Source organism: Salvelinus alpinus, chromosome 2 (genome assembly GCF_045679555.1).
Source record: "Salvelinus alpinus chromosome 2, SLU_Salpinus.1, whole genome shotgun sequence".
Classification (NCBI taxonomy): domain Eukaryota; kingdom Metazoa; phylum Chordata; class Actinopteri; order Salmoniformes; family Salmonidae; genus Salvelinus; species Salvelinus alpinus.
The window spans coordinates 83,830,336-83,855,106 of record NC_092087.1 but is presented as its reverse complement, the minus strand read 5'-3'; the positions used below and the strand labels follow the sequence as shown (position 1 = coordinate 83,855,106).

The 24,771-nt window shown below is 45.5% G+C and overlaps 3 protein-coding genes across 6 annotated transcripts; 2 read left to right on the top strand and 1 right to left on the bottom strand.

Moving 5' to 3' along the window:
- The first annotated feature begins 109 nt into the window (after window positions 1-109).
- On the top strand, window positions 110-11,055 carry LOC139567978 (synaptogyrin-1-like). Of its 2 annotated transcripts, none has more exons than XM_071389623.1 (5): window positions 110-349; window positions 6,436-6,524; window positions 6,667-6,815; window positions 8,036-8,181; window positions 10,819-11,055. In XM_071389623.1, exons 1-5 carry the CDS (start codon window positions 251-253, stop codon window positions 11,038-11,040), a joined length of 705 nt encoding a protein of 234 aa, XP_071245724.1. In that variant the 5' UTR covers window positions 110-250; the 3' UTR covers window positions 11,041-11,055. The 2 variants fall into 2 exon arrangements, with proteins under 2 accessions (XP_071245724.1, XP_071245725.1); XM_071389624.1 differs by lacking the exon at window positions 10,819-11,055 and adding an exon at window positions 8,505-8,741.
- A 1,368-nt stretch (window positions 11,056-12,423) lies between these two features.
- Window positions 12,424-15,071, top strand: LOC139567976 (protein CutA homolog). 3 transcript variants are annotated; one of them, XM_071389620.1, is made up of 7 exons: window positions 12,424-12,557; window positions 12,961-13,041; window positions 13,322-13,470; window positions 14,071-14,130; window positions 14,364-14,409; window positions 14,610-14,659; window positions 14,901-15,069. In XM_071389620.1, the coding sequence occupies exons 2-7, from the start codon at window positions 12,976-12,978 to the stop codon at window positions 14,998-15,000; spliced, it is 471 nt and encodes a 156-aa protein (XP_071245721.1). In that variant the 5' UTR covers window positions 12,424-12,557; window positions 12,961-12,975; the 3' UTR covers window positions 15,001-15,069. The 3 variants fall into 3 exon arrangements, with proteins under 3 accessions (XP_071245721.1, XP_071245722.1, XP_071245723.1); XM_071389622.1 differs by having other exon boundaries at window positions 12,499-12,557; window positions 13,270-13,470; window positions 14,901-15,071; XM_071389621.1 differs by lacking the exon at window positions 14,071-14,130 and having other exon boundaries at window positions 12,438-12,557; window positions 14,901-15,070.
- A 3,269-nt stretch (window positions 15,072-18,340) lies between these two features.
- Window positions 18,341-23,761, bottom strand: LOC139567975 (somatostatin receptor type 5-like). The gene is made up of 3 exons (XM_071389619.1): window positions 23,338-23,761; window positions 22,298-22,707; window positions 18,341-20,332 (listed from the first exon to the last, which is right to left on the bottom strand). Exons 1-3 carry the CDS (start codon window positions 23,630-23,632, stop codon window positions 19,580-19,582), a joined length of 1,458 nt encoding a protein of 485 aa, XP_071245720.1. The 5' UTR covers window positions 23,633-23,761; the 3' UTR covers window positions 18,341-19,579.
- Window positions 23,762-24,771: the final 1,010 nt, after the last annotated feature.

The window sequence follows — 24,771 nt, the reverse complement described above, 5'->3', positions numbered from 1 at the left end:
AACACAGGCAGATAGACAGCAACAAACACGAAGCGGGGAAATGAGATAGAACCAAATAGAATGAAGAGGGAGTTGGCGATTGAGAAAGTGAGAGAGATAGTGAGAGAGAAAGTGAGAGAGATAGGGTCAATAGACTGGGCGATACGGGATATATTGATTTGAGGAATATTGTGTCAAAATCCGTTAAAATAACTCTGTGTTCCCTGAGAGACGGGAAGGAGAGAACACACGCACCGTCCGGAGTCCGAAAATGGAGGGCATGGCATATGGAGCTGGGAAGGCTGGAGGAGCTTTCAACCCTATAACGTTCTTCCAGCAGCCACACACCATCCTCCGGATCCTCTCTTGGGTGAGTACCGTTACAGTTATATCGCCTATACCGTTACAGTAGCAAACGTGCTGCTCATTTCAGGCTAATAACAGCGGCGGTCCCGAACGACGGTCGTTTGTTATGTATGTATGTATGGTTGACTCAAAATGTGCGCCTCTCGCTGGCTGCTTCCCCGTTTCTCAATTCTCACTTTCCCACCAGTGCGTGCATGTGTACTATAAGCCTAGCAGACCTGTCGTGTTAGCAACACTGTCCAAATATGTTGTAGTCTAGTTGGAACCTGAAACATGTTCAATGTTTTGGGGATGCAAGCAACAAGGCGCACGACGCATGTGGCCTACGATTTTGAAGCGGTTGTAGCTATTGAACCTAGAGAAATGCAGCCATACGCACTGTGCCCACGTGTTTTGTTGTAGTGTGTGCTTTGCCCGCTGTTCGATCTGTTAAATCCGAGGTTGCGTCCCAATTGGCACCCTATTCGCTATACAGTGCACTACTTTTGACCTGGGAAATAGGGTGACAACTGTAAATCAACTACAATTAGTTTTTCGTTATTCATAAGAATTTGAGAAATTAAACTATTTTGGCTATGTATAAAGAATACATGCCTGGGCCTCCCGAGTGGCTCAGCAGTCTAAGGCACTGCATCCCAGTGCTTGAGACATCACTACAGCCCCGGGATCGATCCCAAGCTTTGTCACAGCCGGCCGTGACCGGGAGACCCATGAGGCGGCGAACAATTGGCCCAGCGTCCTCTAGGTTAGGGGAGGGTTTGGCCGGCCGGGATTTCCTTGTCCCATCGTGCTCTAGCGACTCCTTGTGGCACGCTAGGTGCTTGCAAGCTGACTCCGATTGCCAGCTGTACGGTGTTTCCTCTGACACATTGGTGCGGCTGGCTTCCAGGTTAAGTTAGCAGTGTGGCTTGGAAGGGTCGTGTTTCGGAGGACGCATGGCTCTCCCGGTTCCATACGGGAGTTGCAGCGATGGGACAAGACTGTAACTACCAATTGGGGTAAAAAAACGACCAAAACAAATAAAGATTCATGCCTTTCTATTCCTTACTAAATGAACTTGCAACTAGTCCACATATAGTCTACACATTGATTATTTATAGTGATCCAGTGGGCCTATAGTACAAACAATAAACTGTCTGGCGTATCAGCCTTCACAGGGGGGGTGTGTGGGTTTGTTTTTAGAGGGTTGTACATACCATTGAAAGGTCACCTATAGGCCACAACGATGACAGAATAAGATAAAGGCTCAGTCCATCTGTTCCACTGATAAGAAATACCCCTTTAGGAACAGACAGACAGATGGAGAGACAGACAGATGGAGAGACAGACAGATGGAGAGACAGACAGATGGAGAGACAGACAGATGGAGAGACAGACGGGCAGAAAGACAGATCAACAGACAGACCGAGAGAGACTCAATGCCATATAGTCTACTCATCTATTTCTTACCAATGCTACAGAACAGAAATAACAACACTCATCCACTCCCTGTAGTGTATGTGATGGATAACCATAGAAATATAATCTATTGAAGGGACCTTACCATTCAAGTCAATTATGGTATAATAGGTGGTAGATTGTATTTCTATGGGATAACAGTGCTGAGGTCGCAGCTCAATGAATAGACTCTGATTAGAGATGGCATGTTGTGGGAAGGGAAGTGTGTGTGTGTTTACATGTACGCACACACATTTGTCACATTCACCATTAGTACAACTGTGTCACTTCCTGTTTTCGCTTCATGGATGATAATAATTTCCTGTGTAACATCTGCAGCTCCGCCTCCAGGCGTGACCTCAGAGAAACACCTTGGTTACTGTACCTATGGTAACAGCAGCAATTAGGACTAAGCATATAAAGATGTCAGTTGTTTTCATGTTTTCCCTCTTTCTTATTCTTTCTCTCGAATCCCTCTTCCTTTATTCTCTTTCTCCTCCTTATTCTCTCTATCGCGCTCTCTCTCTCTCTCTCTCTCCTTATTCTGTATGTCTCTACCTCTCTCTCCCTCCATCTCTCTGGCTGGTGTTGAGTTACAGTATATACAGGCTAAGTAGCAATACAGTTGCAGAATCACACATAGGTAGCAGACAGAGCGAGAGAAAGAGAGGGAGAGAGGGAGAAGGGGGAGAAAGGTAGAGGGAGGGAGGGAGAGGGAGAGAGAGAAAGGGACAGCTCTCATCTAACATCTCGCTCGCTCTCTCTCTCGTTCTCTTGTTTTCTTTCTCTCTCCTCCTTCTGTAAAGTTATATGGACTACGCATGTACATTAGCAGTATAGTACCTATATGTTCAGTAGTGTTGAATTTGGTGTCAGAGGTCAACAGCATAGAAATATAATCTCTAGAAGGGGCTTGGAACCTCTGGACAGGAATCAGGATTCTATGGTCAGGGGCCTGTCAGTACCAATGTGCCCCACATTCTGACACCATACTGCTAAATACATTAGGCTTAATGACTAGAGGTCAGAGTACTGTACACTCACTCACACACTGTCTCTCACACACATACACGCGCGCGCAGGCAGGCATGCTAATGCAGACACATTCGCACACAGGCTCACACACACACATGCACACAGAAATATAAATTATTCTGGCAAACCTAATGCCTAATTTCAAAATGGCCCATCGGATTGTCACAAGATCAGGACCCCACGTGGTGGCCTGTACAATGCCTGCTTTGATTTGGGCCTGGGGCCTTGAGATGAGAAGGCTACATACAGGACAGGGCCTTGGAGAAAACACATTTACCTTCTAGAGAGAGAGAGAGAGGGGAGGGAGAGAGAAGAGAGGGCAAGAGAAAGGGAGGAAGAGAGAGAGAACATTCCATGTGATGCCAAATACAATTCTGACCCAAGACCTTTTCTAACCCAATCAGCTACTAAGTGTGAGTCCCAAATGGCACCCTATTCCCTAAATAGCGTAGGGCAATGACCAAAAGTAGTGCACTATATAGGGAATAGGATGTCATTTAATTTGTCTGTTGATCTGAAATGCAGTGGTGTGTGTGAAAGATCACTAAGTCCCAAGGGGGATGTTGATTCCCAAAGCATTGTGAGGGATTTACTGGGGTAAACACCAGGGGGTTTTAATATAGAGAGTAAAAGGTCCAATTAATATGAAGGGAACTCCCCTATATATACACACACACACACACACACTCACTCACATAAACACTCTGATTTGAGTCTTCATGTGGAACGATATGCTTCCTTTCAGCTCCAATGCAGGTGTAATATTCAAATAAGGCGTCAGAAACCATTCTACCAAAAATAATACCAAAAAAGTATGTATGAACACCTTTCATGTGTGTATGTGTTTGGCCTATTTTGACATTAGAATGATAGACAAGGATTGGAATGGTGTGTGTGTGTGTGTGTGTGTGTGTGTGTGTGTGTGTGTGTGTGTGTGTGTGTGTGTGTGTGTGTGTGTGTGTGTGTGTGTGTGTGTGTGTGTGTGTGTGTGTGTGTGTGTGTGTGTGTGTGTGTGTGTGTGTGTACTTCATTTCTCAAGAGGACCTAGGGGAGATGAGAGATCAGTAGCCTCTATTCCTACCTCTATCCATCCCTCTTTCTATCTCTCTCTTTCTTCACAGATCACTTCAATTAGATGAGTGCTAAAGAGGGAGCAGTGCTCAAGATAGAAGAAAATAAAGGCAGCCAGAACAGGAAAGGGGGGGGGGGATTGACACCTTTTCTCCCAGTGGTTTAGATAGATAGGACCTTTTCTCACAGGGGTATTGTTAGATAGGACCTTTTCTCTTAGTGGTTTAGATAGATAGGGCCTTTTATCTTAGGGCAATTCATAATTCCATTGACATCAATAAACAACTAAGTGAACATTTGATTTAAGTGAAATATAGGATTTGCCCCTTAGTAGAAATAGCTTGTAGTAGGTATATTCTGCCAATGTTTATACTGTAGTGAAGGACTGCAGGTATATTATGCCAATGTTTATACTGTAGTGAATTACTGTAGGTATATTCTTCCAGTGTTTATACTGTAGTGTAGTACTGTAGGTATATTCTTCCAGTGTTTATACTGTAGTGTAGTACTGTAGGTATATTCTTCCAGTGTTTATACTGTAGTGAATTACTGTAGGTATATTCTTCCAGTGTTTATACTGTAGTGTAGTACTGTAGGTATATTCTTCCAGTGTTTATACTGTAGCGTAGTACTGTAGGTATATTCTTCCAGTGTTTATACTGTAGTGAAGTACTGTAGGTATATTCTGCCAGTGTTTATACTGTAGTGTAGTACTGTAGGTTTATTCTTCCAGTGTTTATACTGTAGTGTAGTACTGTAGGTATATTATTCCAGTGTTTATACTGTAGTGTAGTACTGTAGGCAGTGGTGGAACAAGTACCCAATTGTCATACTTGATTAAAAAATATATAGAAAGTTACTCAAGTAAAAGTGAACGTCAGCCAGTAAAATCCTACTTGAGTAAAAGTCTAAAAGTATTTGGTTGTAAATGTAAATGCTAAAATATGTTTATGTATCAAAATTAAAAGTTTAAATCATTTAAAATTCCTTATATTAAGCAAAGCAGACAGCTCCATTTTCTTGTTTTTAAAATGTACGGATAGCCAGGGTCACACTCCAACACTCAGACATTATTTACAAACTATGCATTTGTGTTTAGTGAGTTCGCCAGGCCAGTGGCAGTAGGGATGGCCGCGTGTTCTCTTGATAAGTGCTTGAATTTGACCATTTTCTTTTGGTGGTCAGGGAAAATGTATGGAGTAAAAAGTATAATATTTGGGTACAGATACCCAAAACAACTTAAGTAGTACTTTAAAGTATTTTTACTTTAGTACTTTACACCACTGACTAGGTATATTCTGCCAGTGTTTATACTGTAGTGAAGTACTGTAGGTATATTCTGCCAGTGTTTATACTGTAGTGAAGTACTGTAGGTATATTCTGCCAGTGTTTATACTGTAGTGAAGTACTGTAGGTATATTCTGCCAGTGTTTATACTGTAGTGAAGTACTGTAGGTATATTCTGCCAGTGTTTATACTGTAGTGAAGTACTGTAGGTATATTCTGCCAGTGTTTATACTGTAGTGAAGTACTGTAGGTATATTCTGCCAGTATTTGTACTGTAGTGAAGTACTGTAGGTATATTCTGCCAGTGTTTATACTGTAGGGAAGTACTGTAGGTATATTCTGTCAGTGTTCATACTGTAAGGAAGTACTGTAGGTATATTCTGTCAGTGTTTATACTGTATTGAAGTACTGTAGGTATATTCTGCCAGTATTTGTACTGTAGGTATATTCTGCCAGTGGTTATACTGTAGTGAAGTACTGTAGGTATATTCTGCCAGTGTTTATACTGTAGGGAAGTACTGTAGGTATATTCTGTCAGTGTTTATACTGTAGGTATATTCTCTCTGTGTGTTTCAGTAGAGATATCAATAAAATGTATTTATATAGCCCTTCTTACATCAGCTGATGTCACAAAGTGCTGTACAGAAACCCAGCCTAAAACCCCAAACAGCAAGCAATGCAGGTGTAGAAGCACGGTGGCTAGGAAAAACTCCCTAGAAAGGCCAGAACCTAGGAAGAAACCTAGAGAGGAACCAGGCTATGAGGGGTGGAGATTATAACAGAACATGGCCAAGATGTTCAAATATTCATAGATGACCAGCAGGGTCAAATAATAATCACAGTGGTTGTCGAGGGTGCAACAGGTCAGCACCTCAGGAGTAAATGTCAGTTGGCTTTTCATAGCCGATCATTCAGAGTATCTCTACTGCTCCTGCTGGCTCTAGAGAGTTGAAAACAGCAGGTCTGGGACAGGTAGCACGTCCGGTGAACAGGTCAGGGTTCCATAGGCAGAACAGTTGAAACTGGAGCAGCAGCACGGCCAGGTGGACTGGGGACAGCAAGGAGCCATCAGGCCAGGTAGTCCTGAGGCATGGTCCTAGGGCTAGTGTGTGTATAGTAGGTGTAGGTATAGTCTACTATCTTGGTGTGTATGGCTGACACTCAACACACTTCTTTCTGATCCTTCCCTCCTCTCCCCTCTTCCACTTTCCTAAACTCTCCCTCCCACCTTCCATCCCTCCTATCCTTCTCTCTTTCCAGTTTTTCTCCATTGTGATCTTTGGTTCTATAGCCAACGAGGGTTACGTGAACCGACCCGACGAGACCCAGGAGTTCTGTATCTTCAACAGGTGACACACACACACACAGTAGTAGTTACTGCTCCTATTTTATGACTATCTGATCTCTTTGGTAATCCATATGTGCATCTCATCTGTTATGGCTGTTATTACTTGTGTTGCCCTACACATTTCCCGATTGATTGATTGACAGGAACCAGAATGCGTGTAACTATGGACTGTTCATGGGAACTATGGCCTTTCTCTGCTGTCTGGCCTTCCTGGCCCTGGATGTCTACTTCCCACAGATCAGCTCCGTCAAGGACCGCAGGAAGGCTGTACTGGCAGACGTAGGGGTTTCAGGTGAGTGGAGAGGGGGAGAGAGCGAGAGGGAGGAGATGTATGGAGAGGGAGTAAAGGGGAAATGAGCGAGAGGATGGATGGAAAGAGGGGAGAGAGGGAATAGATGTGTGTAGAGGATGGATGGAAAGAGAGGGGAGAGATGTGTGTAGAGGGAGAAGAGAGATGGGGAGAGATGTGTGTAGAGGATGGATGGGGAGAGAGGGGAGAGATGTGTGTAGAGGGAGAAGAGAGATAGGGAGAGAGGGGAGAGATGTGTGTAGGGAGAAGAGAGATGTGGAAGAGGGTGGGTAATGTCTGTGTCCCACCTGCTCATTTAATGAGAAGGAGCTTAACAACAACAGAAAACAGAAACGGAAAACAAAATGGTATATCTACAGTGGTTTTCAACTACTGGTTGTCTATTGATGCAGCTCACTTCCTGTCATGGGAGAGGGAGAGAAAGACACATCCATTACAAGCGTATTAGACTGTGTGCGACAGGGGTTCTGCCTTCTGAAGCGGATGTAGTTACCATAGGAACAGGTTGCTGAGTGACAAGAGGGTATGACATGGTCACTGAGTTTTGAGTTGTATAGTGATCCTGCTTCTTTATTTCAAATCAAAGTTTATTGGTTGAGTACACAGATTTGTAGATGTTATCTCTCTCTCTCGCCATCGCTCTGTCTTTCTCTCTCCTCTCTCTCTCTCTGCCTTTACTTTCTCTCTCTGTCTCTCTCCTTTCTCTCCATCTTGTTTTTTCTCTCTATTTCTCCATCTTTCCATCTCTCTCTGTGGTAATATGATCTTTACTATATTGATCTTGGCTAACCATCATCATTCGGGCCCTGAACTGACCTGTATGTAACAAGCACAGTGATTAGGCAATATGTATCAGCAACCTCTGTCTTCCACTCACCCCCCCCTCTCTCTCTATCTCTTTATAATTTCTGTCCCTGTAGTTCTAGTGAGCTAACATGTAAGATTCAATGTAACCTTTCTAACTTCTGTTTTCTCCCTCTCTCCCTCCTTTCCTTCCTTGCTGCTCCCTCATCCTCCTTTCATCCTTCCCTCCACTCCTCTCTCACCCTGTCCCTCTACCTCTCTCTCTCTCTCTCTCTCTCCCTTCCATCCCCCTCCCCTTCTCTCGCTCTCTCTCTCCCTCCTTTCATCCCATCTCCCTTCCTTTCCTCCCTCTCTCCCTCCTCTTTCCTCTCTCTCTCTCTCTCTCATTCTCCGTGTAGCGTTCTGGTCCTTCATGTGGTTCGTGGGGTTCTGTTTCCTGACCAACCAATGGCAGGCTGCGAAGCAGGAGGACAACCCCCTGAGGGAGGGAGGGGATGCCGCTCGCGCTGCTATCACCTTCGCCTTCTTCTCCATATTCACCTGGGTATGGTGCACTTTATTTTCACTACCACTTCATCCCCATCTTCATTTTACAGTATCTTCAGTGAAAATGTTCAGAAGAACAGCCACCAATGGGCCCAGACATATAAGTATATGACCCTCCTCATTTAGGCACTTCTATCCAGAGCAACTTGTTAAACTGTCAACACTGGAATATATTTTTAGTACATGGTCCATGTGGGAATGGACCCCACAAAACTGTTGTTGCCAGCACCAAGCTCAAGCCACTGAGCCATCGGGACCAACCAGCACCTCTGCCATGACCTTTGATCCCTATGTCCTACCTGGTGTCTCTTTCTCCTCTAGGGTGGGCTGACTCTCTGCTCCATGGAGAGGCTAAAGAGTGTGTCCTTCCAAGAGGAATACCAGAAGCTGTTCACCCCTCAGCTACCCATCCCACTAATATAATCTGTGTCCTTCCAAGAGGAATACCAGAAGCTGTTCACCCCTCAGCCGCCCATCCCACTAATATAATCTGTGTTCTTCCAAGAGGAATACCAGAAGCTGTTCATCCCTCAGCCACCCATCCCACTAATATAATCTGTGTCCTTCCAAGAGGAATACCAGAAGCTGTTCACCCCTCAGCCGCCCATCCCACTAATATAATCTGTGTCCTTCCAAGAGGAATACCAGAAGCTGTTCACCCCTCAGCCGCCCATCCCACTAATATAATCTGTGTCCTTCCAAGAGGAATACCAGAAGCTGTTCATCCCTCAGCCACCCATCCCACTAATATAATCTGTGTTCTTCCAAGAGGAATACCAGAAGCTGTTCACCCCTCAGCCACTCATCCCACTAATATAATCTGTGTCCTTCCAAGAGGAATACCAGAAGCTGTTCACCCCTCAGCCGCCCATCCCACTAATATAATCTGTGTCCTTCCAAGAGGAATACCAGAAGCTGTTCACCCCTCAGCCACTCATCCCACTAATATAATCTGTGTTCTTCCAAGAGGAATACCAGAAGCTGTTCATCCCTCAGCCACCCATCCCACTAATATAATCTGTGTCCTTCCAAGAGGAATACCAGAAGCTGTTCACCCCCAGCCACCCATCCCACTAATATAATCTGTGTTCTTCTAATAACCTTCTAGCTCCCTTTGCTTTTAAAACTGCAGTCTGCAATTACAACTTTTCACCCCCAGCCCCCTATCCCACTAATATGTGTTGTTCTAGTAGGAAACCTCTATCTCCAATCCCTCTGCAGCTAACCTCTTATTGCTTCTAGTCAGACGATGCTGTGACTGTGAAATGTCTGTATCATACACACGCACACAGACACAGACACAGACACACACACACACGCACACGCACACAGACACACACACACAGACACCCATATACACACACACAGCGTAGGCAGGCATCTACGGTAGTGTGAAAAGCTGGCAAATTAGTTTGTCTTTATAACAAAAGCCTTAAATGCTTTAGCTATTCAATAAATATGCACATTTAGTGAAAATACATTTTTATCACATTTACATTTACATCTTCTTGTGCTCTTGTCTTTTTCATCTGAAGAGTGAATGATTGTTTGTTTTCACCAAACCAAAAAACAGCAAAAAAACTGCTTTGATAACTAACTGACCCTGAGTGACTCAAGGCCTGTGTCTAAAAGGGCACCCTATTCCCTATATAGTGCACTACTTTTGAACAGAGCTATAAAGGGAAAGGGGTGCCATTTGGGACACAATCAAGCAATTGAATAAAGATTTAACCTAGCTTTCCAGACAACTAATTCAATTAACTTTTCCTTCTTTCTTTATTTCACTCTCCCTTTCAAACCTAATCCACAAATGCTGCATTTGTTTATCATCTCTTACACCTCTACCTAACCACACCCCATCCACTCCAAATCTCCACCTCCACCCCCTTCGATACCCATCCACCGTTCAACTACCCCCTCAAAACCTCCCTTCCCAACCTACCCACTCCTCTCCACCTTACCCCTTAACCTCCTCCACCTTCTTCACCCTCCTCCCTTCTATTTCCCTCCACCTCACCACCTAATCTACACACCTCTACCTCTCTCTCCACCTACCCCGTCTCTAACTTCCTCAACCCTCCCACCTCCTCAACCCTCCCACCGCACCTTCACCCCACCCCCCAACTATGCCCTCCCACACCACTCTCTTCACCTCACCGTCCCTCCCCAACTATGCCCTCCCACACCACTCTCTTTACCTCACCCTCCCTCGCCAACCACTCTCTTCACCTCACCCCCCCAACCCCAACTATGCCCTCCCACACCACTCTCTTCACCTCACCGTCCCTCCCCAACTATGCCCTCCCACACCACTCTCTTCACCTCACCATCCCTCGCCAACCACTCTCTTCACCTCACCCCCCCAACCCCAACTATGCCCTCCCACACCACTCTCTTCACCTCACCCCCCCAACCCCAACTATGCCCTCCCACACCACTCTCTTCACCTCACCCTCCCTCGCCAACCACTCTCTTCACCTCACCCCCCCAACCCCAACTATGCCCTCCCACACCACTCTCTTCACCTTCTCCCTCCCTCCCCAACTATGCCCTCCCACACCACTCTCTTCACCTTCTCCCTCCCTCCCCAACTATGCCCTCCCACACCACTCTCTCCACCCCCTCCCTCCCCAAGGCGACCCAGTCCTTCTTCGGCTATCAGAGGTACCAGCTGGGGGCCGACTCTGCTCTCTTCTCCCAGGACTACATAGACCCCAGCCTGGATGCTGGGGCGGCCGGGGACCCCTACACCTCCTTCACGGCCGGGGGGGACGACCTGGGACAAGGAGACCCTGTGGAGGGGTCCTCCTATCAGGGGATTAATGGCGAGGGGGGTGGGAGGTACCAGGAGTACTGAGGGAGGGATGAAAGGAGGATGGGGGAGTAGAGGGGGGGGTGGGGCGTGGGAGGATTGAAGGGTAGGGAGTGGGAAGGAGTGATAGATGAAGGAGGCGTGGAGGGGGGAACCAGTGCTTGGGGAGGACAGGAGGGGGGAGTGGTTGGAGGGATGGATTGAGAAGTGGAGGAGGAGTCAGGATAAGTGTGTGTGGGGGGAACATTCAGTCACATAACTGACTTTTAACAGAGTTACATTCATTAGTTGGACCAAAGCATAGTTCTTAGGCTGTAGCAAGAAGGCAAAGCTATTGTGGTGTAGATAGTTCATCACAGCTGCTACCAAAACAGATCTCTTCATCACACATACATTTTTTATAGTTATAAAATAATAAATCCCAAGTTTCAATGTACATAAGAATGCTTATTAGCTGTTCATGTTTTTGATGTATCATTGGACAAAACATGCCTCTAAGTATACTGTGTATTGAAACTAATCTCTTACTGTAGTTTGACCACAGATAATCTCATAATACAAAGTGACACTCATCAATGTCATGCCTCTGTCTGATGTAGCCTATCTATCACCGACCCACCCATCCATCCATCCACCCACCCATCTATATCATATTTAATCTATCGGTATAGGGGTGTTCAAAAATAATATAACGATATTTAAGGGCATTACTGTGCTTTCTAAAAAGTCTAACTTAGGCTACTCAGTCAGTATGCTGTGTTATTTTTCTCAGATACAAGGAGAGGAACTATTTTTATCATTCCCTTGACCTATTTCCATTCAGGGTCCAGAGAATTCGTTTTTATTTTGGAATAAAAATAATTTCAGTGAAAATACTCAAATTTTGTTCTTTACCCAACTATGGATATCTATTTTTTTAATTTAACCTTTATTTAACTTGGCAAGTCAGTGAAGAACAACTTCTTATTTACAATGACGGCCTACCCCGGCCAAACCTGGACGACGCTTGGCCAATTATGCGCCGCCCTATGGGACTCCCAATCACGGCCGGGTGTGATGTAGTTAGGAGTGTGTGAACTTTCTCTGTGTTACAATAAACTGCAACAAAACAAAAATATGGCGTTAAAACATTTTTTCTTGATGTGATGATTAACCAATAAAAGTCAAAATACAACACTGACAAACGTTACAGTGAATTCATTTCTGGTCTTTCTTGTCGTGGTGGTGTTGTGTCTTTCATGGATTAAGGTCGCCATCTGCTGGCCAGAGATGACATTGCAGCCATAAACCAATTTAGCATTTATATTCTCTTACATTTATAAGCGAAACGACGTCAATAAAATCCCTACAACTGTCTATGCCACTAGCATTACTACTAATAATACATTTTCCACATAATATTTGAAAACGTAGCATATCGACATAATTCTCGTGTTTCCAGCTCTGCTTTCGCATTGACGACCAATTGGTAAACAGATCCTGCTTTACGGCAGAGGTTTATCTTTGCGTTAGAGAGTGGCAACAGCACACAGTGAGTGCATCGAAGCTGCGACTGTCTGAAGGTAATTGATGCGAACAGTTTGAGATGATGTAGCATATGCATGTATTTGCTTTTCCGATATTGAAGAGCCTTTGCATGACATTATTGTACATTTCCTATCGGAGGATTCTTTCGTTTCGGACCATTTTGCAAAAGTCCTGGCCTGCATTTGCACGTGTCAAGTTACAGCGATTTGAGAACACACAGTAGTCACCCAATTATCCTAGCTAGCTAGCTTCGTACTGTATGCTGTGTTTTTAACTAGTGCTAGTCCATAAACCGAAGTGTACTTTTCACTATTTGGACGTTTGCTCATGGCAGAACTTGTGTGGTTACTTGTCATGCTATGAACTCATCGAACGTCATCTCTCCCGGCCTGCCATGTATGATTGCTAATGCATGTATGTCACTTGCCCCTGCTGCAGAGTGCTGCTTAGGCAATGCGCTTTGGACTGCCTGCTACAGAAGGATTGCAGGCTGGTGGACCTCTGAGGGCATTCTTTGTGGTGAGTATGTTCCCCAAATCACAATTATTCAAGCTGTAGTCAAGTAGAAGAGACATATTCAAGAAGTTGCTTAGCCGTCTCAATCCAGTTAGTATATGCTTGTTGTCTTGTCAAATGTAACATACAGTTTAACCAAATGTAACCTAGTTCTAGCCATTGTAATATGCAGAAACAGTCAAGTGGGGGATTTTTATTGACTGTATTTCTCATGAAATATTTCCACCATAGGAGAAGAACTGACAGACAACATTCTAACGGCTGTTTCCATGGCGACCCATAGATTGCGTTGCTTAGTGTGTTGATGCTCACGCTGCTGAGGACTGTGGGATTGAGAGCGTTCTCCATGGCGTCCGAGACCTACATGTCGGGCACACACTCCGCTGCCTTTGTCACCTGCCCCAACGAACAGGTGGCCAAAGATCTGGCCAGGTAACGGATAGACACAGACATACACAAACATTCTAATCTGCTATGTTTAATTGGGAATCATGTCAGATGTCACCTCTGTAAGACATTTCTATCGGCAATGTTCAGAAAGTTGTGTAATAGTATAGCTTCCGTCCCTCTCCTCGCCCCTTCCTGGGCTCGAACCAGGGACCTTCTGCACACATCGACAACAGTCACCCTCGAAGCATCGTTACCCATTGCTCCACAAAAGCCACGGCCCTTGCAGAGCAAGGGGAACAACTACTTCAAGGTCTCAGAGCGAGTGACGTCACTGATTGAAACGCTATTAGCGCGCACCACCGCTAACTAGCTAGCCATTTCACATCGGTTACAGTTGCACTCTCCCGAATGCGACGTTGATTCACACTATAGGGCCAAGTTGAGCTGAACTGGTTACACATTCACCAGGGCTGCTTGAACCGTGCTGGAAAGGACCATGTCAAAAGAAAATATCAGAGCCAGTATGGTTTGCGTCGGCCCTGTAGTCTGAATCATGTATTTGTTCACCATATTGTGCTGGATGCAGTTAGTCCATCCAGTCTGATTGGTTGTTGTCATTGTCTCTTCCCCCCCACCTGACAGAGGGATCGTTGAGAAGAAGCTGGCTGCTTGTGTCAACATCGTCCCCAAAATCACATCTGTGTAAGTGTGGACCTTGACGGATCAGAGATTAGAAACTGGGCGGTTCAAGCCCTAAATGCTGATTGGCTGACAGCTGTGGTATATCAGATCGTATACCATGGGTGTGACAAAACATTTATTTTTACTGCTGTAATCACGGCATCACGGCTAAGGGCTGTATCCAGGCACTCCACCACACATGTGAATGGAATGGAAGGGTTAGTGATTGGCAACATGTCTCTGTTTCTTGTCAGATATGAATGGCAGGGGAAGATCCAGGAGGATAGTGAAGTTTTGCTGGTGAGCAATCACACCTTTTTATTCCTGTTTCGACGTGGACCTACAGTGTCTGTATATGCTGCCCTGCAAGTCCATGACCAAACATATAGGCCTAATGGAATAGCTAGTACTGTTATTGTACATTGAATGACGTCTATATATGCTTGGTTTATCTGAGCGTGGTGTAGCCAAAGTTCTAACTAGTTTCTTCCTGCTTCTAGATGATAAAGACCAGAAGCTCTAAGGTTGCGTCTCTGGCAGAATATGTTAGGTAAGCATTGTGTGTGTACATACATGAGTTCTAGTATTTCCCTCAGTTATAGGGATGATATGTAGTCTACATACCAAATCAGGCAGTGGGGTGTTTAATCAGTCCTTTCCCAGAATTACCATTGACATTTATCAGTGACTCATAGCAGGGGTTTACTGTGTGTGTGTGTGTGTGTGTGCACGTACATGCATTTGTCTATCTGTGTGTGTGTGTGACTCATGCTGTGTTTGTTTGCTAACAGGTCCAATCACCCGTATGAAGTAGCAGAGGTCATCAGCCTACCCATAGAGCAGGGCAACCCACCCTACCTCAAGTGGCTCGGTGACGTTGTACCAGAATGATGGATGGCTGGAGAGAGGGAGGGATAGGTGGATGGACAGAGGGAGGGATAGGTGGATGGACAGAGGGAGGGATAGGTGGATGGACAGAGGGAGGGATAGGTGGATGGACAGAGGGAGGGATAGGTGGATGGACAGAGGGAGGGATAGGTGGATGGACAGAGGGAGGGATAGGTGGATGGACAGAGGGAGGGATAGGTGGATGGACAGAGGGAGGGATAGGTGGATGGACAGAGGGAGGGATAGGTGGATGGACAGAGGGAGGGATAGGTGGATGGACAGATGTTTTTGGAATAATAAAATCTGCAGAAATGTGACTAAAAGGTATTTGTACTGGTTCAGTGTTGTCCTGGCTTTGACCAATAGAGGGATGCAGTGATCGATGAATCTCCGCAGTAGGGTCAATCTACAGTCAGGTCCAAAATTATTGGCACCCTTGATAAAGATGAGAAAAAAAGACTGTATAAAAAAATAAATACTAGTTCTGAGCGTTATTGATAAATTCTTTTTGAAAAATATATTTTAAGCTAATAAAAAAAGATGGGAGTCAAAATTATTGTTTTCAAAACCTTTCAAAACCACACCTTGTGAGGATAACAGCACAGAGCCTTTTTGTTAAAAGAAATGACGAGATTGGAGATCACGTTGGAGGGACCGTACACCGTTCCTCCATACAGAGGCTTTAAAGATCCTTGGTATCATATGTCTGCTCTTATGGACCACTGTTATGGGGTTATTTTCAGCTTACGTGTCTTTTTTTCAAAGCAAAACCACCACTGGTGTGTGTGACCAAAGAGCTCTATTTTTATGTCATCCAACAAATGTAAACGCCATTGGCACATGGATTGGATCTGATGCTTTATCCCTGTAAGGTGAGGTATTGAAAACAGGGGCGCTAATCATTTTAATCCCCTATCTTTTTGCAAGAAAAATATTACTTCTCAAAATCTCTTTCTCTGAGCAAATGTATTAGTATAACATAACAAAATAACTGAGCATATAATACAGCTCAGTATTTGAATTATTTCATTTATACATTTTTGCTCATCTTTATCAAGGGTAATTTTTGACCTGACTGTATTTCCCTGCGTTACTTCCTCAGGCTTGTCATAGATCAGGGGTGTCAAACTCAGTTCCCCAGCGGGCCGCATTCTGTCTTCACCCCAATTTGTCCGGATCCGTCTCGTGGACCTTAAGTTTGACACGTCATACATTATCTGATTGCTTCTCCACAATCAATACTGATGTTAATTTAAAGCACCGACAAACCGTTCCCTTAACACTCATCAATATTGTTGGAAAGTGACAGAAGGGTTATCCCTCTGTGATCAGAATATCTGATTGCTCTGATAAACGTATCTCTTCCATACTGTAGTGTCGGACGTCAACTGAGACCAATGGTATACCAGTGACTTGGAATAAATACAAAAATCACATTATAAGACATTTATTTTTTTCTTCAAACTTCACATTCAATTTCAATTTGTAGTCATCGGCGTACACAGACACTATCTAAACATAGAAATACCATTTACATAGCCTGGTCCCAGATCAGTTTGTGCTCTTGCCAACTCCATTGCTGTTATTGTCAACCCTAACATGTTTGGCATGACAATGAGTGACAAGGAGTTGGCATGATGGAACAAACAGACTGGCACTAAGGCTACCATGTACACACCGTCAGAAACAGACTGGCACTAAGGCTACCATGTACACACCGTCAGAAACAGACTGGCACTAAGGCTACCATGTACACACCATCAGAAACAGTTGAGGTGTTCATCAGAGCTGGGTTCCATCCACACACTCTGGGGGACCAAAGCACCGGCCTGGTCCCAGATCTGTTAGTGCAGTCAACTCCTTGTGGTTGTCAACATGTGTGGTATGAATGCACAAACAGACTAGTAATCAGGCTACCAAAGCACCACAGTGGGTGAGACATAAGATCGTTAGAAAGGTATTGATCATTCATTTAAGGTGTGTGACTTTTCCAAACATCTCTCCATACATCTCTTCTAATGCAGTGGTTCTCAAACCTCGGAGAATTCCAGACGTTCCATGTATTTGAGATATTCCAGAGCTAGCACACCTGATTCAACTTGTCAACAAATTACTTGATCATTCATTTAAAGTATGACGAGCACTTTTCCCAATAACTTATCTTCTAACTTGTTAACTTCTAGCCGTGTAGACATAAAGTGAGTGTACAAAACATTAGGAACACCTGCTCTTTCCATGCCATAATCCAGGTGAAAGCACAGGAGGTTGGTGGCATCTTAATTGGGGAGAATGGACTCATGCTAACGGCTGGAGTGGAATGGTATCAAATACATCAAACATGGTTTCCATGTGTTTGATAGCATTCTATTCGCTCCATTACAGCCATTATTATGAGCCGTCCTCCCCTCAGCAGCCTCCACTGGGTGAAAGCTATGATCCCTTATTGATGTCACTTGTCAGTGTAGATGAAGGGGAGGAGACAGTTAAAGAAGGATTTTCAAGCCTTGAGACAATTGAGAGATGGATTGTGTACGTGTGCCATTCAGAGGATGAATGGGCAAGACAAAAGACAGGAGTGCCTTTGAACGGGGTATGGTACTAGGTGTCAGGTGCTCCGGTTCCAGTGTGTCAACAACTGCAACACTGCTGGGTTTTTCAAGCTTAACAGTTTCCTGTGTGTATCAGGAATGGTCCACCACCCAAAGGACATCCAGCCAACTTCACACAGCTGTGGGAAGCATTGGAGTCAACATGGGCCAGCATCACTGTGGAACATTTTGACACCTTGTAGAGTCCATGCCCCAACGAATTGAGCCTCGGAAAACAACATGATAAAACATCCAGGCTACAGCTACAAAACAATTATGTTCAGATACAAAGTGAACTTAAAGGCCACATTTGATCAATTCTCTTATTGAATATGGCACTATGTACTGCCTACATACAGTACATACTGCCTACATACAGTACATACTGCCTACATACAGTACATACTGCCTACATACAGTACATACTGCCTACATACAGTACATACTGCCTACATACAGTACATACTGCCTACATACAGTACATACAAATAAATACTGTATAGCTCTGCTCCGTAGAAAAACAGCTTTGTTCCTATGCAACTACCCAGAAACACATTATCTCAATCTAAATATCCACAAAGATGGCTCTGCAAATATCTATCATTAGTTCCCAGGGCCAACCGCTTTCTAATGGTTCAGCTGCTTCACTCACATACACAGCATCTGTCTGAAAGGTAAAATCACTAACATTCCCCCCAAACAAAATAGCATTCGACAACAATGTCCACCACAACGTCGTCGTGCTCAGAAGATATTCAGCTGGATTCCAATCAAATTAACCGAAGGTCGATATCAGAGTGCGCACAGCTCTTTGATATACCATCCGCCATAATTTAATCGACTCGACTCCTGTCATCATGAATATGTATGAGTGTTAATCGTGCAGGTGCGTTTAGGTGACGTTATTCACTTTAATGATTCCGTTCATTCTGATAGATGAAACGTTCCACCAGGAACGCGGTGAGATGGCAATAGAATGGAAATAGATGTCTGTTTGCTTTCGCTTTCAACGCAAGGACACTAATTTGCACTTGTATTGTAAAGCCTCAGACAGAGGCAGTATGAACTCTCATTGAAATAGCTTCTATGACATTTAGAAGAACTGTTAAATGAGGCTGTTCTTGGATGAAAGGGAACAGTTCGTTCCCTGCGATTTTAGTGGTATCATGAGACTTTTATACGTTGTCTGAAGGCCAAAGTATAAATGTTTCATTTATACTGTTGAAAAAATACTGCATTAAGAAACTGTAACATAGATACATCATTTAAATACTGACGATATAGTTTGTGTTTTTCTCCTTGTGTGCATCTCTGAATAGCCTATTCAAAACTGTATTATGATTCTTAAACATTTCTGTACATATTTACATTGCGCACTCAGCGTAATCCTGAAATGTTTTCTGTAAAGATTTGCAAATTCTCAGTCTAATAAAATCATCAATTTTTGGCCAAAAAGCTTGGAATTTGAGGCAAGGCAGTTGGTATCATTGTAAGTTCACAGTTGATACTCAAAAGTGTCAATTTAAATGATACATTTGCGAACTCGGGGGGTAGCCCCTAACTGGGGTTTGAACCCAGGTCCAGTGACTGTCAAGCCAACACATTAATTGTTACCCCAAGAGCTCCAAACCTCTTAACAAGGTTGCTAAGTGTTGGGTTAATGTCGCTACAATACATTCATTCAATCCATATGTCTCTGTTCCAATCGACACAGTAGCTCACTACTTAGAATGAGTCACTGTACCGGACATGCAATCTAGCTCCTGGGTAAAGTTACCCCTAGGTACAGATCTAGGATCAGCTTCCCCTCCCCCAATCCTTAACCATGAGTGGGGAAAATGCAATACTGACCCAAGATCAGCGTCTCTAGAAGCAGCTTCACCCTCATTCTATACACTGTACAGTGTCCACATTAGGACAGCCTCAGTCTCAGCAAGACTTGTCCGTATCAGTGGTATACTAGTATGGACATTGGGAAAAAGCTTATTTATGAGTTACAGGTAGCTGATCTCTAGCTTGGTGCTCTTCTCCACTGTCTCCTCTGGAAGTGACCTGTTACTTTCAATCTTTGATCCATTGGCAAGAGTGGAGACAGTGACAGTAGGCCCCAATTCTAAGCCTGGGCCTTTCCCAGCCACCTCCCCAGCTTTAGCCCTCTGCCCTTGGGGTACCGTCTCCACCTTTCCCACCGGTGTGAACAAAATCCTGGAGCTCTCAACTTGTCCTCCTCCGTTCCCGTTCTGTGCAATCCTGCAGTTCTCTCTCATCTGAGTGGCGTCTTCTCTTCTCTCCATCTCAATCCCGTCCTCCTCTTCCTCCTCCTCTTCTTCCTCCCCTCCTTCGTGAGACTTGGTGACCCCCAGGCCATCTCGCGGCTCGGGCGCAATTCCCCTCCAGAGCTCTGCAGGGCGCTGCAGCTCAGTGGCTGCCGCCCTCTCGTGGTTCTCCACCTTCCTCGAAGAACGACAAAGAGCCTTCCGGAACCCTCTCTTAAAATTATCGGACAGGAATCCGTAAATTATTGGGTTAGCGCAGCTATTAGCGTACGATAGGACCACCACAAAGTAGTACAGCCCCCGGAATTCGCCCGGTAACAGGATTAGCAGGTTAACGATGTTGAGGACGTAGAATGGGAGCCAGCACAACACGAAGACTGCTACCACGACAACCACCATGCGGGTGATCTTGCGTTCGGACTTCTTGCGTCGGGAGGAGGTGGACCGGGCCCGTTTCCCCGCGTTGCGCACCTTCGAATCAAAACAAAACAATTCAACTTTATTGGCAGTTAAAACATCTCAACACACGTTACAATTATATAAAGGTTAACTCAGCATTATAAAAAATGTGGTCAGTGGTCTACTTTAGGGTAGACCACTGTAGGGTAGGCCACTTTAGGGTAGGACACTGTAGAGGGTAGACAACTTTAGGGTAGACCACTTTAGGGTAGGCCACTGTACAGTAGGCCACTGTAGGGTAGGCCACTTTAGGGTAAGCCACTGTAGGGTAGACCACTGTAGGGTAGGCCATTGTAGGGTAGACCACTGTAGGGTAGGACACTCCACCCCATCCCCAGAGATCCACTCCCAAGCTGCTCCACCCCCTCCTCAGAGACCCACTCCCAGGCTGCTCCACCCCCTCCCCAGAGACCCACTCCCAGGCTGCTCCACTCCCTCCCCAGAGACCCACTCCCAGGCCGCTCCATCCCCTCCCCAGAGACCCACTCCCAGGCTGCTCCACCCCCTCCCCAGAGACCCACTCCCAGGCTGCTCCACCCCCTCCCCAGAGACCCACTCCCAGGCTGCTCCATCCCCTCCCCAGAGACCCACTCCCAGGCCACTCCATCCCCTCCCCAGAGACCCACTCCCAGGCCGCTCCACCCCCCCCCCAGAGACCCACTCCCAGGCCGCTCCACCCCCTCCCCAGAGACCCACTCCCAGGCCGCTCCACCCCCTCCCCAGAGACCCACTCCCAGTGTTTCCTCCCCTCAGCAGCCTCCACTGACAGAGACCCACTCCCAGTGTTTCCTCCCCTCAGCAGCCTCCAATGACAGAGACCCACTTCCAGTGTTTCCTCCCCTCAGCAGCCTCCACTGACAGAGACCCACTTCCAGTGTTTCCTCCCCTCAGCAGCCTCCACTGACAGAGACCCACTCCCAGTGTTTCCTCCCCTCAGCAGCCTCCACTGACAGAGACCCACTTCCAGTGTTTCCTCCCCTCAGCAGCCTCCACTGACAGAGACCCACTCCCAGTGTTTCCTCCCCTCAGCAGCCTCCACTGACAGAGACCCACTCCCAGTGTTTCCTCCCCTCCGGCTCCTGACCCAGACATTAAAGATGATGAAACATTTCTGTTTGTTGTCAGATGTAACAGGTCAGATGTAACAGGTCAGATGTAACAGGTCAGATGTAACAGGTCAGATGTAACAGGTCAGATGTAACAGGTCAGATGTAACAGGTCAGATGTAACAGGTCTGATGTTACAGCTCTGATGTTACAGGTCAGGTGTTACAGGTCAGCTGTAACAGGTCAGATGTAACAGGTCAGATGTTACAGGTCAGATGTAACATGTCAGATGTAACAGGTCAGATGTAACAGGTCAGATGTTACAGGTCAGATGTTACAGGTCAGATGTAACAGGTCAGATGTAACATGTCAGATGTAACAGGTCAGATGTTACAGGTCAGATGTAACAGGTCAGAAGTAACAGGTCAGATGTTACAGGTCAGATGTTACAGGTCAGATGTAACAGGTCAGAAGTAACAGGTCAGATGTTACAGGTCAGATGTTACAGGTCAGATGTAACAGGTCATATGTAACAGGTCAGATGTAACAGGTCAGAAGTAACAGGTCAGATGTTACAGGTCAGATGTAACAGGTCAGATGTCAGGGCCGGAGTAGAGAACCGCACAGGGAAGGGTTTCCTGGAAGAGGGCAAAGCAGTCGCGCCCCTCAAAACAAATGTTCCTCACAATGTCTGTCTGATTTAAGGGAAGTATAAATAAATCACTGGTAATATGAGACAAAGACATCAGAACACATTTATTTCATGTAACAACGGAGGTGTAGCAACACCTGGGTCTATGTTACCAATCAACAATGATGTTTCCTCCCAAAGGACATACTGGTTCAGTCTAAGTATAACAGACAGGCCTCCCAAGTAGTGTAAAATATAATTTTTTTCCCCTTAAGTGCGGAAGTAGTCCTACATTCTGACCTTGATCACAATGAGCAGGTAGCAGAGACAGATGACGAGTAGCGGTCCGAAGAACCCGACCGCACACGTGTACACGATGAACGACGCCTTCCAGACCTCGGCTGGCTCAGGCCACACTATACTACAGTTCCCATCATCCTCCAGTACGTCCGCGAACACCACCACGGGCAGCACCACCACAAACGACACCGCCCACACCGTCGCGTTCACCGCCTTGGCCACGTGCGGTCGCCTCCACCACGACGACCGTATGGGATGGACCACTGCGAGGTAGCGGTCGATGGACATGACCATGAGACAGAAGATGGCGGTGAACTGGTTGATGGCGTCCACAGTCATGACCACACGGCACATGAGAGAACCAAACGGCCAGGAGAGCAGAGCATTCTGGGCCGCCAAGAAGGGGAGGCCTAGGGGAAGTCAAATCAAATCTAACTATATTGACAGTGCAATTAGTCACTTCGCCCCCACCTACATGTACAGATTACCTCAACTAGCCTGTACCCCTGCACACTGACTGAACCGGTGCCACCTGTATATAGCCTCGCTATTGTTATTCTTGTTGTGTTACTTTTTAATATTACTTTTTATTTTAGCCAACTTGTTAAATATTTTCTTCTTCTTGAACTGTATTGTTGGTTAAGGGCTTGTAAGTCAGCATTTCACAGTCAAGTCTACACTTGTTGTTTTCGGCACATGTGGCAAATAAAGTTTGATTTGATTTGAATTAAAAACTATTAAAACCTCACACTTACTTTGCATTTGAAGTGCATTTAAAACTGCAACACATTTTACAGTAAAATGATCAAATGAAAGAATTACTGTAACATAGTCAAATAATACAGTAAAATAATCAATTAAAGAAATACAGTAAAATAATCAAAAAGGAGACTGACCGCTGCGGTCATATATAGTTTAATTTCAAGTGAAACAGAATGTGAGCTTGCAAAATAAGGCTGGTTTAACAAGGCTAATAACAGAGTTGAATAATCAACACCTTGAAAAAAAACAATTAAACCACTTGTAAAAAAAACACTGACCTAGCATGAATAGCTCATCAGCGATGGCCAGGTTGAGTATATAGATGTTAGTGACCGACTCCGTCCTCACATAGTGTAAAACAATGTAGATGACCAATGTGTTGCCCACCAGGCCGATCACACAGACTGCTACATAGATGAGAGGGATAAGGACCCCTGCTATAGTGAGTTGGAAACCCCCCACACCTCCGCCGCCAGGGTTGGTCCAGTTTTGGGAGGATCCATTGAAGAAAGGGTCGGGGGTGAGGAGGAGGAGAGGGGAGGGGGGGAAGGTGAAGGTGTTGGGCTCAGGCATTGAGGGGGCGGCTGTGGGGAGGTAGATGGCCGGGGGCACTTGGACAAGCTCAGTGGAGGACAGAGGTGATGATATGTTGTTGGTTGTGGTATATGGGTGGTGGGTTGAGGTTGGACAGGTGATGATATGTTGTTGGTTGTGGTATATGGGTGGGTGGGTTGAGGTTGGACAGGTGATGATATGTTGTTGGTTGTGGTATATGGGTGGGTGGGTTGGACAGGTGATGATATGTTGTTGGTTGTGGTATATGGGTGGTGGGTTGAGGTTGGACAGGTGATGATATGTTGTTGGTTGTGGTATATGGGTGGGTGGGTTGAGGTTGGACAGGTGATGATATGTTGTTGGTTGTGGTATATGGGTGGTGGGTTGAGGTTGGACAGGTGATGATATGTTGTTGGTTGTGGTATATGGGTGGGTGGGTTGAGGTTGGACAGGTGATGATATGTTGTTGGTTGTGGTATATGGGTGGGTGGGTGGGTTGGACAGGTGATGATATGTTGTTGGTTGTGGTATATGGGTGGGTGGGTTGAGGTTGGACAGGTGATGATATGTTGTTGGTTGTGGTATATGGGTGGGTGGGTTGAGGTTGGACAGGTGATGATATGTTGTTGGTTGTGGTATATGGGTGGTGGGTTGAGGTTGGACAGGTGATGATATGTTGTTGGTTGTGGTATATGGGTGGTGGGTTGAGGTTGGACAGGTGATGATATGTTGTTGGTTGTGGTATATGGGTGGGTGGGTTGAGGTTGAACAGGTGATGATATGTTGTTGGTTGTGGTATATGGGTGGGTGGGTTGAGGTTGGACAGGTGATGATATGTTGTTGGTTGTGGTATATGGGTGGGTGGGTTGAGGTTGGACAGGTGATGATATGTTGTTGGTTGTGGTATATGGGTGGGTGGGTTGAGGTTGGACAGGTGATGATATGTTGTTGGTTGTGGTATATGGGTGGGTGGGTTGAGGTTGGACAGGTGATGATATGTTGTTGGTTGTAGTATATGGGTGGGTGGGTTGAGGTTGAGGTTAGACAAGCTCAGTGGAGGCCAGAGGTGATGATATGTTGTTGGTTGTGGTATATGGGTGGTGGGTTGAGGTTGACTTCAGTGCATAGCAGCTGGACCTGTCTGGGAGACAGCAAGA